Genomic DNA, 17,773 nt, shown 5'->3' on the forward strand with positions numbered 1-17,773 from the left:
CCCAGTGTGACATCACAGAGGGGTTGTAGGTGACGCATTTCTGGCAGGAGCTCATGCCACCCATCCTCAGTTAATCCCCCAAAAATTGGCAGAACAACCTAGCCATTATAGCCTAGCTGACTTTATGCTAATCTATGATGCTAGCTAGCGGTACGTTACAGATGTTGGTACTGAAACAGCATCTGAAAGAGTAATGTCAGAGTTGTTGCGGGGGGTTCATGGTGACTGGTTCCTTAAACCAGCCCCTAGTGTTTGTTGGAGGATCTGCAGGTTTTGGGATTTCCATGTGGATGACAGATTAGCAAAATGAGTAACGCCCTTGGATGTAAGGTAGAGTCTTCCTACTTTGATGTGGAGCACATGGCACCTATTTCTTCCTAAAAGGATCTTTTTTTCCCAACAGGAACTCCATCTTAGGCTTGTGCTCCCTCTCTTTTCTCTTTGCTTCCTTTTACAAACGTGTCAGAAACTGTGACTTCAAGAGTCACCGTTTCTGCAAATGCAAATGATGAGATTCTTTGCAGTATAAGACGGGGAAATCAAACGAAAGCTTGTTGAAGGTCACCTTTTATCGTTGTTTCTGGCAGGGTCATCTCTGCCATCGTCACCAGCGGCACAGCTCTCGGCAGAGCCTCCTCATACACTCCAGACTACGCTAAGGCCAAGATATCAGCAGCGCGTTTCTTCCAGCTGCTGGACCGCGTGCCCAAAATCAGCGTCTACAGTGGGAAAGGAGACAAATGGGTACAGACGAGTGTTTTAAGCTGTGTGTTACATGAACTCCACCTTTGGCGCTTTTCCACTAGTACCTACTCAGCTCGACTCGCCTTGGTTTAGTTCTTTCCCACTAGGGGCCTAAGGAGCCGAGTAGATACTTTTCTGTAACTACTCTGCCGAGGTTCTAAGCGGCTGAGTCGGCTGTATCTGACATCATCACACTACAGGCCAACGATTGGTTGGGGGGTTGGAGTCAGACAGGAGGTGGAAATCAGCGAAAGACGGCAGCTTCTTGTTCGTGGCACTCTCGTACTCACAGAAGCCAAATATAACCTTTGTGCTCTGTTTTTACCCCACATCTTGCACGTTTTAGGATAACTTCCAGGGGAACCTTGACTTCATTGACTGCAAGTTCACGTACCCCACCAGGCCGGACATCCAGGTCCTGAACGGGCTGAATGTGTCCGTGAAGCCCGGCCAGACGCTGGCGTTTGTGGGCAGCAGCGGCTGTGGGAAGAGCACCAGCGTCCAGCTGCTGGAGAGGTTTTACGATCCGGATCACGGCAGAGTGGTGAGGAAATGTCACAGCACAGTTCAGGTTCATTACAAATGATTTCAATATCCTGCAAACCGGACGGTCTCGAGGTGCCGCTGTCCCTCATGTGGAGAGGGGAGGTTCATGTCTTCCTGATAAACATTTTTTTTTTTTTAACTGTGTCTGCATATATATTAATGGTTAATACCATGTTGGTAAATATGGAGGATTTTTTGTGCGACGAGTGAAACTGACAGTTTTACATTTCATGATTCACACGCAGCAACACAAAATCATTAATTAAATGTGTCATTAATTAATTAAATGCAGTTTTACATTTCATGATTCACACACAACACGAAATCATTAATTAAATGTGTCATTAATTAATTAAATGCTGAAATAATAAATATATTTTTTTACTTAAAATGAATTGTATTTTAATTAATTAATGACATATTTAATTCTAATTTTAATTAATTAATGACACATTTAATTAATTAATGATATATTTAATTCCCATTTGAATTAATTAATGATGTATTTATTTATTTAATTCTGGCACAAAAAATCCTCCATAGGTAAAAACCTGAGGCATATATATATATATATATATATATATATATATATATATATATATATATATATATATATATATATATATATATATATATATATATATATGCATTTCTAATTTATAATATATATCATATATATTTTAATATATATATACACCGGTATATGTATATATATATATATTTATTTATATATATATATATATATATATATATATATATATATATATATATATATATATATATATATATATATATATATAGAATCTAGAATTGGATGATTGTTTGATGGTTGATCCACCATCAATCGTCGACCTTAACCAAAAAAATCAACCTTCTGACCTGAATTCAACTTTGAATTAGCGTCTTTTTCCATGTGGGTTGCTATCTCTAGCATTAGTATCACGTTGGGTATGTGGCGTAATTCTAGTTTGGAAAATCCCGCCAGAAAAACTGACATTGTGCAAGGCTGCGGTTTCCAAAGGTGGCACGGATGTTGTTGAAAATAACAAGGTTATTAAGCATAAAAGGAGCTATCACATGAAAAACTTAGCAACATGCTAACCGACAGTGTGTTTTAAATTTCTGTTTGCAAACTAAACATTATATATATATATATGATTAAATAATAAAAGCAGAATAAAGGACTGTTGATGAGGTTAAAATGTCAATGTCAATGTCAGTGCTTACTCTCAGGAGTACGGAAGAGTATTAGGGCCAGGCGGGAGAAAAATTAAAATAATATTCGAGAGGGTGAAGATTTTTTTTTCATTATGCACTTCGAGAAAAAAGTCAAAATTTTGAGAAAAAAGTTGAAATGTCGAGAATAAAGTCAACCTTCTTAGACTATAACAAGCGCATGTGACTGTCTTTACAAAATGCCTCGTAGGTCCATAGACACTCCAAGGATGTAAGTTAGTTAGTTAGTTAGTTAGTTACGGCTGCTGCTGCATAGCTGTCAGTCGCTCTCCTAACTGGATTTGATGTGACATTTCACTCATTCATTCATTTATTCACTAAATTGTATTTCAACTTTATTCTCGAAATTTCTACTTTATTCACGAAATTTCGACTTTATTCTTGAAATTGTATTTCAACATTATTCTTGACATTTCGACATTTTTCTCGAAATTGTATTTCAACATTAATCTCGACTTTTCGACTTTATTCTTGAAATTGTATTTCAACATTAATCTTGACATTTCGACTTTATTCTTGAAATTGTATTTCAACATAAATCTCGACATTTCGACTTTTTTCTCAAAATTGTATTTCAACATTAATCTTGACATTTCGACTTTATTCTTGAAATTGTATTTCAACATTAAGTTCATTTGGGCCATTTTGTTACAGATATGCCACTGTGTTTGGGACTATTGTACTTTTTTTTTAACCCAAATAGTTGATCTATAATCAAGAGTATGAGGGCCAGGCAGGAGAAAAATAAAAATAATATTTTAGAGGAGGAAGATTTTTTTTTCATTATGCACTTCGAGAAAAAAGTCGAAATGTCGAGATTATTGTTGAAGTACAATTTTGAGAAAAAAGTCGAAATGTTGAGAAAAAAAAGTCGAAATGTTGGGATTAATGTTTAAAATAAAAATAATTTCAAGAATAAAGTCAAAATTTCGTGAATAAAGTTGAAATGTTGAGAAAAAAGGTGAAATTTCGACTTTATTCACGAAATTTCGACTTTTTTCTCGAAATTGTATTTCAACATTAATCTCGACATTTCAACTTTTTTCTCTAAGTGCACAATAAAAAAAAATCTCCCCCTCCCAAATATTTTTTCTCCTGCATGGCCCTAATACTCTTCCGTACAGGAGTCAGTACTGGCTACATGGCATCATTTGTTTTTTTCAGTTTAGTTCATTTGTACAGTACCAATTCTCAACAAAATTATCTCAAAAACACCTGACAGGGAAAAAATGTTCACTGTAGTCGTCTTCAGTCTGATTACAATCCAGTGATTCCAGTTCAGTCCAACTCAAATTCATACAATGCAAATGATCATGATTTAAAAAGATAAAGAAAATCTACAATGATGAATGAACACTTACATGAAGAGTTAAAGTTTTCTTTTTATTGCTCCACAAATCTTCCAAAAGTGAAGTGGACTCGACTGTTTCATCGACTTAAGGTGTAACAATATGCACCACCATCAATTTCTGTGTTTATAATGGTTATTTTTCATGCTGGGGAAGGCTCTTTACCAGACACCATCACATATATCAGCTCTCTGCTAACAAACCCGCCGTATGATTGACAGCATTATTACAGGTTCAAGTAAGTGCTGCAGCACGTATACAGTCATACATAAACGCCAGTGTGCTGAGGAAATTACAAACCTGCTGCCGGGCATCTGGTGATTTATTCTCATAGCTTCCAACATAGAAATCAAGAACTGAGGCTTCTGACCGCCGAGCAAACAGAACGATCCTGCTGCAGCCGCTGCTGACCTTTGCTAAAATGTCAGATATTTAATTTTAAAACGAAAAAGTCATGTGAACAGCCCTACTTTCAAGTTTCCTTCTTAATAAGCTCATCACCGCGAAAGCGAAACCCCGTAATCCGTCAGAGTCTGAAAGTAATTGCCAGCCGTTCGGTGCATGTGGTGATGGAGGTATTTCACGTCACGGTAAGCCATTCGTCAGGGAGCAATTGCGCTGACTGTTTCCTGTATTTTACTGGAATGATGGTATGACTCTGTGCCAGCAAGTCGTCCCTGCCAGGATTCAGATGGCCTTAATTGAGCTGGGAATGGTTTGGAAACAAATTGCCCTGATTCTCCGTCTGAGTCTGCAAAAGAGCAGCATCACCTCTGCATAGTTAGAGAGAAATTACAGTGGAGAGAGTGTCATCATAGCTCATTAAGTGGATTGTGTTTCCAGTATTACGTCACCTTCTTCTAATGGTAAAATCGATGTCTTCCTGCAGCTGATTGATGGCCATGACTCAGGTCGCGTCAACGTGCCCTTCCTCCGCTCCAAGATAGGCATCGTCTCTCAGGAGCCCATCTTGTTTGACTGCAGCATCGGGGAGAATATCAAGTACGGGGACAACTCGCGGGAAATCGGCACGAACGAGGTCATCGCGGCGGCCAAGAAGGCGCAGCTTCACGACTTCGTCATGTCGCTCCCTGAGGTAACTGGGGACTTGTGGGTTTGGAGTATTTGTGGCGGGAGGTGGTGGAAAGCTGCTTGGATCAGAATCACGTTGCCTCATGCTGGATTCACACTGAAAGCGCCACAGGCGTCCGGTTGCCATTCATTGTCTATGAAAGCTCGCTGTGAGAGGGGTCGGAGGCATCCAGATAGTCAATTTGAAGTTGAAAAATCTCAACTTTATGCAAATGAGCAGCGGCGACGCCGAGGCAGCGTCCAATCACAGACCAGAATTCCTGAAGCAACAAGCATCAATGCAGATTGTACTTTCATGTTCACACAAACTCACTCACATGCATACATGAGCAGAGCTGTGTACTAACAAACTTATTTAATCAGGAATGAATATATTTCATTCAGCAAACTGACATTTTTTTGCTGATTTGACTGCCGTTTTTACATGAACTCTTCTCATGTGAAACACATAACTGATGGTTGAGGAGCTTGATGGTCCGAACGATTTTATTTGCTACATTGATCCAACGCAAAATAATTAAAAACTGTGCTTATTAATCACAAAACACAGTTTAAACATTATGACCAAATCCGCTCCGACCCGGTGTGTCAGTGTTCAACGCAGACGGACTGCAGCTTCACCGGGACCAACGACTCTGGTGGTTGCTGTTGATCCAGGAGCAAACTTGTTAAGGAGCATCAAACTCACTCTTATCTACGCGGAAATAACACTAAAATATAAAGAAGGCTTCCCAAAGTGTGATCCATGGTGAAATAAGAAACTGAAGATGTGCAGCTACAGTATATATTACGGAAGAGTATGCAGAGCCGTGCAGGAGAAAAAATATTTGAGAGGGGAATTTTTTTTTTTATTGTGCACTTCAAGAATAAAGTCGAAATGTCGAGAATAATGTTGAAATACAATTTCAAGAACAAAGTCAAAATTTTGTGAATAAAGTCGAAATTTCGCCTTTTTTCTCAATATTTCAACTTTTTTCTCAAAATTTCAACCTTTTTCTCGAAATTGTATTTCAACATTAATCTCGACATTTCGACTTTTTTCTCGAAGTGCATAAAAAAAAAAACTTCCTCTAAAATATTATTTTTATTTTTCTCCTGCCTGGCCCTAATACTCTTCCGTAATATATAGATATATGTAGGCTATATGCACTTTGTTCCCTCCAGTTCTGCAGTGCCCACTGCAGGCATCGACAGACTTTACCAAGCAGCGATGCAGGCGTCGACAGGCGTCCCGAGCCTCCACAGGTGATTTTTGACGCTTTCAGTGTGAATCCAGGGTCAGTAGACAGTCAGTCAGCAAAGGTAAACGAAAAGAATAAAGAGAGTAAGGACCACAGATTAAGCAGCAGCGGGTGATCCGCCGGGGGAACCTACGGGGTTTGATGACAAAAAGGAAGAATAAAAAGCTTCCCTTGGTGGCGCATTAAGCAGATGGCTGCTCTTTCAGCGCTGTTCAGCCCGTCTGAACCAGGTGCTGGTGTTTGCTTCAAGAACTGGTTTATGTTTCCATACACAGAGGCTCGTCACCGCATCATCATGTGATCTGGACCTCCCTTTAGTAGACTCATAAAGTCCATAAAGGACACAGGGAACAGGTTTTATTTTCTGTTGTCATGACAACGGCTGGTGCTCCAGAACGACCTCCCTTATCAAAACCACAGTTTCCAAACGCTTTCCATGTTTATATTTGCGAACGTTTCAACAGGGTCCAGGAACGGCAGCAGGTCACATGGAAACATCCAGCACTGTTTCCTACGACGGAGTATTAGGGCCAAACAAAAAAAAACAAAAAAAGGAAATTATGAGAATAAAGTCATAATGTAATGAGAATAAAGTCGTAAAATTATGAGAATAAAGTCATAATATTACGAGAATAAAGTCGTAATATTACGAGAATAATGTTGTAATATATTATAAATATATAAATATAACTTCACAAGATGCTCAATATTCTTCATTTTAACACAGGGAGAAGAAGCTCTTCCTGTTAGAGTTCTCATAAATTACCACTTTATTTTCATAATATTATGACTTTATTCTCATAAAATACCACTTTATTCATTACGACTTTATTCTCGTAATTTTACGACTTTATTCTCGGAATTTTACGACTTTATTCTCATAATATTATGACTTTATTCTCATAATATTACGACTTTATTCTATTACGACTTTATTCTCGCAACATTACGACTTTATTCTCGTAATATTACGACTTTATTCTCATAATATTACGACTTTATTCTCATAATATTACGACTTTATTCTCGCAACATTACGACTTTATTCTCATAATATTACGACTTTATTCTCATAATATTACGACTTTATTCTCGCAACATTACGACTTTATTCTCGTAATTTTACGACTTTATTCTCATTATATTATGACTTTATTCTCGTAATTTCCAATTTTTTTTTGTTTAGTTTGGCCCTAATACTCCGTCGTAGTTTCCTCATGAAGACGTGAACAAAACAATTAATCACAGACATTTTAAACAGCTGTGGTAAGTGCTGCTGTAGTCAGAAATCTGCAGCTTAAATAGATTTATTAAAAGTATGAAGCAGACTTAGCACATTCTCAACTTACATCCATCTGCAAAGTTCTGTGGAAGTACTGTTGGATATTCATTTAACAAGCGCTGATCAGTCAGCTCTCATCACTTTTAATGAAGGCTGTCGTGGATCTGAAGAGAGACTGATCTGCTTCGCCAGCAGGCCGCTCAAGTGCACACATTATGAGCGCTGATGCGAGTCATGCGGAAGGAGATGTGGCCTTTTCTTTCTGGAGAAAACGCAGACCTTTCAGGAAAAGATGTCACCTCAATGGGCAGCATATGTCTCTCCAAGCGCAAGTCTCCCTGGCGTGGGTCCTGATGTGGCCCTCCATGCCATGGCAGGCGCTGGCCTCTGCACGTTTCCCTCAGCGTCTGCTCTGAGGCTTGATAAGCTGCTTGCTCTCTGACTTAGAATATAAATGCCAGCGGGCAGAGCCGGCCCAAGGCATAAGCGAACTAAGCGGCTGCTTAGTCTCCCGTGACCACTAGGGTTAAAGAGTTAAAGAGTTAAAAAAAATTAAATAACAAATAAACTTTTTTATGTGTGAGTGATGATTCATACATTAGCAGAGGTATGCTCTTGTACAAAAACACAATAATGAATATTATTACATAAACAATATTATGTTAATAGACTAGAGTAGACGACTGCTGGCATATTGACTATCCACTGGTAATGTGTTCATTCAATCGTGCATTGTTGCACACGGCACTTGAGGCATCTGAGGAGCCGGTTGAAGGCCCACTAAAAACGGACTTATCCGAAATGAAAGAGGATGAAAGATGAAGAGGAGAAAAAACGGTTTATCTAAGTTGAGTGATTTTAATTATAGTTCTAGTTTTTGTAGTACTTTGTGGTTGCGCTTAATTGTTGTTGTTCCACTTCAAATTGTTGTTGCACATTGCTGTTGCAGTTTATTAAAAACCAAAAATAAAGTAGATAACGTGTTTACAGTAAATGGTTTATAAATGATCTATTTGATTATTTTGTTTCTTTTACTAGGCCTACACTGTAGATCAGTGGTCCTCAACCTTTTTTCAGTGATGTGAAATATTTTTTCATCCAAGAACCCCCTAACCAGCGCAAAGCACTTTTGGTTGTAAAAAATAGACCTAAAACAGAGCACTGTGCCATCAGTAACTGATTTATTAAACATAAAAATATTGCTGCTATGCTTCAACCACGACTCCATCGTTGGTCCAAGTGATTGACAGGTGAAGCCAGGTGGCATTTGACAGGTTAGGTGGAACCATCCTGGTGTGGGGGATACTCTGGGGTTTTAGGATAATAAGTTGAATAACCTACTCCTGAAGATAAAATTCATTTTATGAATTTAGACTTATATTTTTTCTCAATTATTTATGAAATATTTATTTTTAAAGGATTTTTGCATGGATGCTACTTTTTAAATATATGTATATTTTAAAATCTCATGTACCCCCTGGAGTGTCTTCACGTACCCCCATTTGAGAAACACTGCTGTAGACAACACTCAGTATCACACTTAGTACTATATGACTTTAAATATTAAGTGTAAATCAACCCCAGGTTGTTCTTTTAGCTGAATTTGCTCCCATTTCAGATTAAAAACCATAGATGGGTAAAAACATGACTGACAATAGGATGATGGAAACAACACTGCTGCAACTGGTGCAGCTCTCTGACCTTTTATCTGTTGCTTCTCTGTGTGGCCAGTAGGGGCAGTTGCTGACTTTGATCAATATGAATTGAAAGATTTTTCTGCAAGTTTGTTAATCTGTTGTAGCTTCCATGGTCTTAATCACTGTGGATTACAATATAACTACAACAAAAAGTTCTTACATCTAGTTTTACAAGTAATGACAGGGAAGAACATGAAATAAGTTTATAGTGGGTGTGTGAATGATCAATAACCAGTATTATTGGCAGTAATAGAGGGCCCCAAAATCAACATTTTGCTTAGGGCCCCATGGAGGATTGGGCCGGTCCTGCCAGCAGGAGAGAACGACGGACTCTGACTGGTCCAAGAGGTGGAGAAGGATTACCAGACAGTCTCGTTACCGTGGGCAACAGGACGTCCAGCTCCGCTGCAGGGGGAGCTGTGGGGCAGCAGTTCAGCTGACAGAACAGACTGGACCAGCTGCACCCACCTGTTTCGCTACCGCCCTCTGTAGCAGCAGGGACCAAGAGGGGGAACTGGACTCCAGGGGTCCGTTTCACAAAGCACGTTTAGTGAAAACTCGGAGTCTGTTAACCCTGAAATGAGGGAAACTCTGAGTCTTCCGTTTCACAAAGGGAGGTAACTCAAACCAGAGAAAGAGAGGTAACTCTAGCCTGTTTCACAAAGAGAGGTAACCTAAGCTCTCGGTCAGTTACCGTAGTAACAGACGCTCTGAACCTAACCTGGTCGGGACCAGGTTTATTTCAGCGAACCTGGAGTTTCTCTCTGTCTCCTCCCTCAGTGGCGTCAATTCAGCCAATGGGTCTTTACGCAATACGCATCTGTTTTCTGCACCACGGACAGCAAGCGGCAGAGTTAGAGAGCAGAAAAGGCGTATCTGACAAAACGCAATTAACTCGTTCACTTTATTCACTATGTCAGTGCAACAATATCACAGGGACATCCCAGTTTAACTTCAAACAGTTAAAGTCCAAATGCGAAAAGGAGAGGGAGAGTAAAAAAAAAGTCAAATATTTCCCTTAAACAGATGTATAAGAGGATTTATATCTTACTTTGAGATGAACTTGCATAATTAATCCATCAGTGGCTAACAGCCTCGTTAATATCTTCTGGACCCATCACTTGTCTTCTTTCTTTTTTTAAATTGCGTGGTTGTCTGCTTCCATTTCATTTTTGTAAATTAGTAACACTGCAGAGCGCACTAAAAACGAGATTGATAGAGACCACTGTCGTCAGGGACGCTGGGACATCACATTTCAAGATATGAGGGGGGAGGGGGGGGTACAAGTGTTGGGATAGATAATACCTACTGAAATCCATCATGTTGTTCTGATATGCATTTGTAGTTATTTTATATGTATTAAGTAATAGAATAAATCAATACAAATAGACACAGAGTAATTCCATAAATGTATTAAAAAAAAAACATTTACATTTTCCCCTGAAGCCGAGGTGTGGCGGCTGCCGTACCCAATTGATGGCCCTGATATAAATGACAATAAAATTTCATTTTTTTCCCAAAATATGCTCTCATACTCGCCATATGCACGTATTAACACTTCTAACTCCAGTGGCGTGAAGTATGTGGATCTTGAGATGCAAACTAATGTTTCCTCAAAGGGATTTTGTAAATTGAAAAGATAAATAAAGTTTAAAATAAAAAAAAGAAAATGTATGTCGCTCTTTTGTGTCGCCGGTTGCCATGGTGAATCCTTGTATCAGCGCTCTACTGATGATGGCTTTTTATTTCCCTCATGCTCGCGCTTAACTCCAGGTGAAACTACTTAGAGTTGAGTAAATTACCTCAAATCCGCTGTTCTGGAACCGAAAACTCAGAGTTTCCGATCTCAGAGTAGATCAACTAAGAGTTCAGGATTAGACTCAGAGTTTGTTGAACCTGCTTTGTGAAACGGACCCCAGAGCTGCTACCAGACTGACTGTGAATAAACCAGCTTGGCAGAAGTCTGCCGGTGCAGGGAAACCCTTCAAACTGGACAGGATTGTATTTGGCTTGACTCACTTTGGACTTCCCCCTTCCCTAGGGTTGCCACCCGTCCCGTAAAATACGGAATTGTCCTTTATTTGAGAAAAAAATGTTGCGTCCCGTATTGAACTAATACGGGACGCGATTTGTACCGTATTTTCATTAACTTTTACACCATATTCTAGTTGAATTATTGAAATAAATTAACCTTTACACCATATTCTAGTTGAATTATTGAAATAAGTTAACTTTTGCACCATAGTCTAGTTGAATTATTGAAATAAGTTAACTTTTACACCATATTCTAGTTGAATTATTGAAATAAATTAACTTTTACACCATATTCTAGTTGAATTATTGAAATAAATTAACTTTTACACCATAGTCTAGTTGAATTATTGAAATAAATTAACTTTTACACCATATTCTAGTTGAATTATTGAAATAAATTAACTTTTACACCATATTCTAGTTGAATTATTGAAATAAATTAACTTTTACACCATATTCTAGTTGAATTATTGAAATAAATTAACTTTTACACCATATTCTAGTTGAATTATTGAAATAAATTAACTTTTACACCATATTCTTCACCTGTATGTATATTATACATCTGGGCTGATTCGGACATACAGTAGCATAGGAGGATATTTCAGTTGCTAGTATGGTTGGCTGTCTGTACAGTCATGCAATTCAATGCTATTAAAGCACTTTAAACTTTAAATCAAAGCATTTTGTTTTTTTATATAAAAATTTTATATAAAAATAAACACATTTTTATTCAGTTTAGAAGTTTGGGGGCTTTTTTCTTTTGGCTCCTGCGCTGCTGAAATCAGGGCGTCCCTTATTTCTATTTCTGAAAGGTGGCAACCCTACCCTTCCCCAAGGACAGGGCTTGTTTGCTCCAGGACAACTGTCAATGCCGGGACGTGATTATCATGCACTGGGACGGCTTTATTGACCCCACACCACTCTGGTGTTCACAGGTTCTCACTCAATCCACCACTTTAGGCTGCAAAATCCCACTCTAGTGTCAGTGTGTCTCAGATGGAAAGGATGTGCAGGACCTGGCATCTGAATGAGAAAGGTTTGAACACTAAATCTCCGTCATGGGTAACCGTTTGCTCCTCATGACAACTTTGAAGCTTAAGATTCAGATCAATATTGCTAGAAGGCGGAGCAGCCTAAAACAAAGGTTTCTGTCTCCTTCCTCCCTTCCATTTGTATCTGTAGTAGGGCTGGGCGGTATGGACTAAAAAATGCATCACGATAATTTCTGGCATTTATCCCGATAACGATAAAAATGACGATAAAAAAAATACCAATTCAACTCCACCTTTTCAACTATAAATCTATCTCACTCTCAGATCGGCCATGTTTGTTACACAAAAACATCATCAACGGGAATTTATCCTTCTTTCTTTCTTTCTTTCTTTCTGGCTAATTTCTTTCTTTTTCTTTATTTCTTTCTTTCTTTCTTTCTTTCTGGCTCATTTCTTTCTTTCTTTCTTTCTTTCTTTCTTTCTTTCTTTCTTTCTTTCTTTCTTTCTTTCTTTCTTTCTTTCTTTCTTTCTTTCTTTCTTTCTTTCTTTCTTTCTTTCTTTCTTTCTTTCTTTCTTTCTTTCTTTCAGGCTCATTTCCTTCCTTCCTTCCTTCTTTTTTCCCTTCCTTCCTTCTTTCCTCCTGCTCTCTCCTTCCTTCCTCCTTTCCTTGTTTTCTCCCTTCTCCCCCTTCCTTCCTTCCTTCCTTCCTTCCTTCCTTCCTTCCTTCCTTCCTTCCTTCCTTCCTTCCTTCCTTCCTTCCTTCCTTCCTTTTCCCTTCCTTCCTTCTTTCCTTCTGCTCTCTCCTTCCTTTCCTTTTTCTTCCTTCCTTCCTTCCTTCCTTCCTTCCTTCCTTCCTTCCTTCCTTCCTTCCTTCCTTCCTTCCTTCCTTCCTTCCTTCCTTCCTTCCTTCCTTTTCCCTTCCTTCCTTCTTTCCTCCTGCTCTCTCCTTCCTTTCCTTTTTTTCCCTTCCTTCCTTCCTTCCTTTTCCTTCCTTCCTTCCTTCCTTCCTTCCTTCCTTCCTTCCTTCCTTCCTTCCTTCCTTCCTTCCTTCCTTCCTTCCTTCCTTCCTTCCTAAATTCACGTACGTTGTGCGTGGATTTAACGCATAACCATAAATCAGCTTTACACAAAAACGTCATCAACAGGAATTTATCGTTTTTACCGCGACATGACAAATTCTTACCGTGAGGAATTTTTTTGACGGTATATCGTGATCGGTAACCATTCCTAATCTGTAGCATCAAACTTTTATGGTTGGACACTCCATAGAAGCTTTTTTGTCATCTCTACATCTCTACCAGTGTGTGAGGATAGGAATGGTAGGAATATCACCACAGGTGCTCCATTTCAAACTATAAACTGCAGAAAGGACTCGGGCGATGCTTGATCAACATCACGGGTGCAGCAGCTTTCTGCGTGTAACCTCAGATCTCCTCCTGACAGAAATACGACACCAACGTGGGCTCTCAGGGTTCTCAGCTGTCCCGCGGCCAGAAGCAGCGCATCGCCATCGCCAGGGCCATCATACGCGACCCCAAGATCCTGCTGCTGGACGAGGCCACCTCCGCGCTGGACACGGAGAGCGAGAAGGTACGCTGTTACACTAGTACCTACTCGGTTCTACTCAACTCTGCCAAGTTGCTTTTCCATAACAATTCAGCATCTGGAAAAGTTGGAGGGTTGGAGTGAAGCTGCTGTGACGTATTTGATTGTGTGATCTAAACGGAGAAGACAACAACACTAAAGATGTAGAACCTGGAGGAGATGATAAATGTGCTGCTGTGGCTTGTGTTTGATATCAAGTTAAAAAATGAGAGTGAGAGAAGCTTCAAGCAGCGACGCTTTTTTTTAATTTATTTATTAATTTTTTTGTCTGTATATACAGGACTGTCTCAGAAAATTAGAATATTGTGATAAAGTCCTTTTATTTTCTGTAATGCAAAAATGTCATACATTCTGGATTAGTTACAAATCGACTGAAATATTGCAAGCCTTTTATTATTTTAATATTGCTGATCATGGCTTACAGCTTAAGAAAACTCAAATATCCTATCTCAAAAAATTAGAATATTCTGGGAATCTTAATCTTAAACTGTAAACCAATATTTCAGTTGATTCGTAATGAATACAGAATGTATGACATTTTTTGTTTTTTTAATTGCATTACAGAAAATAAAGAACTTTATCACAATATTTTATATATATATATATATATATATATATATATATATATATATATATATATATATATATATATATATATATATTATGCATTTTTAGTATATAATATATAATATATATATTTTAATATATCATATATATATTTATTTTATTAATATATATATATATATATATATATATATATATATATATTGTGTCGGGGTGGGGGGTGGGGTTGAGGGATGACATCCGCTGCTAGTCTAAAACGCGAAAAACACAGGGAAACGTACAACAAGCACATAAGCCTTGGAGATCTGTAAGAGAAAAAACAAACAGACACGAGAACAAGCAGAGACACAAACAGCAACAATTTCAGGTCTCTGACACTGAATCAAACCTAGGCTACTGCAATTATTATTAAAATAAATTTTTTTTTTTTTTTTTTTTTTTTTTAGTTTGCCTCTGTGTTGCTGAAAAGTCAGTTGGTAGCCACGAGCAGCTATGAAGCTATGACAGCTAGATGGATCACCAAACAGACTTTTGCGCTGCCGTTGCCTGTTGAATAAAATTAACAAGAAACCGCCGTCAGAGTTGCTCTTTCTCTGATGTCACATCCTGACTCAGACGTCTGACTCCAACCCCCCGACCAATCGGTGGCCTGTAGTGTGATGATGTCAGATGCAGCCGACTCAGCCGCTTAGAACCTCGGCAGAGTAGTTACAGAAAAGTATCTACTCGGCACGTTTAGACCCCTAGTGGAAAGGCGCTAATCCGAGGCGAGGTGAGTGGAGCCGGGCTGAGTAGGTACTAGTGGAAAGGCTTCATCCCCTGACTGCACATCAACGCAGCTGCTTGACACTCTAAGCACAGGGAGTGAGGAGAGCAGGCGCTCAATTATTATTACCATTAGCATCATTATCGTTCATCATCTCCATTATTATCACAAGCTATAAGCTCACGGTTCACACCAGCCCTCCAGGAGAGCCTCTTTAGGATTAATACGGCCCGTGGCTATGCCATAGTTTCATCAGCGCTAACAGCTGAACCGAGCTGAAGAGCAAAGGCTTCTGATCCACCGGAACGGTCTAATGACAGTAATCATTGCATTATTGCGAAATTACTATAATTGTGAGGCTTTTGTACCTGCTTTGCAGGAGATCAGATATTTGTACACTCATACATATGTGTGTCTGTTTTTTTGTGAACACATCAGACCGTGCAGGAAGCACTGGACAAAGCCAGAGAAGGTCGAACCTGCATCGTCATCGCCCACCGGCTCTCCACCATTCAGAACTCTGACATCATTGCTGTTATGTCCAGGGGCTTTGTGATTGAGAAAGGAGCGCATGACCAGCTCATGGCCCTGAAGGGAGCCTACTACAAGCTGGTGACGACTGGGGCGCCCATCAGTTAGCCGACCAGGGACTCAGGAGTCAGGCAGGAAATGCTTTTCATTTGGGCTGTCAAACCATTCATTTTTCGCATGTTGTCCATAGTTAACTCGCTATTAATCGCATATTAATTGCACATTTATTCACACATTTCTTGCTTTTCTAAATTACCTTAAGGTATTTTTTAATGTTTTTAATACTGTTAACAACATGAGAAGGGGCAAATATGCTGCTTTATGCCAATGTGTATTCAACTTTCCACAAAAAAAGCTTTTGAACTGAATGTACAGTAACATTCCTTCATAAATACAAACACAATGTAGTCCCCAACTTTACACTTGTAAAGACTAACTTAAGATTCCTTGGTTTTTAAGCAGCTCAACGTAAAACAATGAACCATATGCATCACAAACATTGTACAAGAAGTGCATTGGTCAGTTAAATTTTCCATTTTCGTAAATATGTCTAACCTCATTTGGAGGATGGAGCTATTACTGCATCGGTCGTGTGTTTGGCTTGCAAGTGGTATTTGAGACTCGACGTACTTCCATGATAATTCATTTCAAATCGACAGTAACTGCAAATAACTTTAGTCTTGTCCAGCGAACCATCTGGCATCTTTTTGAAAGTCCCTTTTTATTCTCCATCTTTCCTCGCTTTTCAAAAAAGTTCATGCAGTAGTCCAGCATACTTTTCCTCAAGCTATGGTTGCCATCGACCGCCAGAAATTATATAATGCGCGTTTTTTTTTTTCTTATCCTGCGCATTAATCGTGCATTAAAAAAATTGTCGGCGTTAAGAGGACGTTAAGTTGACGCGTTAACTTTGACAGCCCTAGTTTTCATATACAGTAGCAAGAAAAAAGCTGCAGACCTCCAGGAATTAACTGGTTTTCTGCACAAGTTTTCCATAAAATGTTATTCAGCTGAGCTTATTATTGTCAATAGTTTGCACACCTGAAGTCCTGTTAATGAAATTAGTTTGAAGATACTTGGGAATGTACTTCAGAATAATGTCAGAGTGGCCGTGTGTTTTATCAACTTAAGCACAAGTGTTGGTCTACTATTGAGGCTTAGACTGATCATATCTTACGACGAGTTAATGCAAACGAGCAGTTATTTCCACGGGGCTGACAAGGAGGAAAGTAGAAGGACAAGGAGCCAACGGTAGAGGATTGTGTGAAAATGCTGATGTATGTTGCTTTTGTGGTTAGTTACTTCATGTGTCTGAGTGTTTTTTTTTTGTTTGTTTCTAGTGTGTGTGTAGCATCATACAAATGCCAACAATTTACTGCTTTTGTTGCTTTGCACTGATGTAAAGTGACTAAAAGTTGGGTTTACAACATCCTGTAAAGGACAACCAGTCACACCTGAACAGACTGGACTGTTTCTGCCTTTATCAGGATCAAACTGTCACAATTCTTTTAAACATTTCAACTGTTACTGTATAATTTCATCCGTCCATCCGTCCGTCAGTACGTATGTACGTACGTACGTACGTACGTACATACATCCACTATACCAGGGGTCGGCAACCCAAAATGTTGAAAGAGCCGTATTGGACCAAAAACACAAAAAACAAATATGTCTGGAGCCGCAAAAAATGAAAAGTTTTGAAAAAAATTCAAAATGTCGAGAAAAAAGTCGAAATGTCGAGAAAAAAATCAAAATATCGAGAAAAAAGTCAAAATGTCGAGAAAAACATTCGAAATGTCAAGATTAAAGTTGAAGTACAATCTCGAGAAAAAAGTCGAAATGTCGAGAAAAAAGTCAAAATTTCGGGAAAAAAGTCAAAATGTCCAGAAAAAAGTAGAAATCTTGAGATTAAAAAGGAAAGCAAGGAAGAAAAAAAGGGAAAAAAGGAAAAAAGAAGAAAAAAAGGAAAAAAAAGAGAAAAAAAAGGAAAAAAGAAGAAAAAAGAAGAAAAAAAGGAAATAAAAAGGTCAAACATTTTTGAAAAAGCTCCGGGATGCGGCTCTAGAGCCGCGGGTTGCTGACCCCTGCACT

The 17,773-nt window shown here is 38.7% G+C and overlaps 1 protein-coding gene across 1 annotated transcript in view; it reads left to right on the forward strand.

Annotated features, from left to right (window-relative positions):
* Positions 1 to 17,560, forward strand: part of abcb11b (ATP-binding cassette, sub-family B (MDR/TAP), member 11b) — a 52,771-nt gene extending 35,211 nt beyond the window's left edge. The window contains exons 24-28 of the mRNA XM_061715739.1: positions 588 to 744; positions 1,091 to 1,288; positions 4,765 to 4,971; positions 13,660 to 13,806; positions 15,590 to 17,560. Of these exons, the coding sequence (XP_061571723.1) occupies positions 588 to 744; positions 1,091 to 1,288; positions 4,765 to 4,971; positions 13,660 to 13,806; positions 15,590 to 15,790 (910 nt within the window). The 3' untranslated portion in view covers positions 15,791 to 17,560. The remainder of the gene's footprint in view (positions 1 to 587; positions 745 to 1,090; positions 1,289 to 4,764; positions 4,972 to 13,659; positions 13,807 to 15,589) is intronic.
* The last annotated feature ends 213 nt before the right edge of the window (positions 17,561 to 17,773 follow it).

This window comes from Cololabis saira, chromosome 24, assembly GCF_033807715.1.
Source record: "Cololabis saira isolate AMF1-May2022 chromosome 24, fColSai1.1, whole genome shotgun sequence".
NCBI lineage: Eukaryota > Metazoa > Chordata > Actinopteri > Beloniformes > Belonidae > Cololabis > Cololabis saira.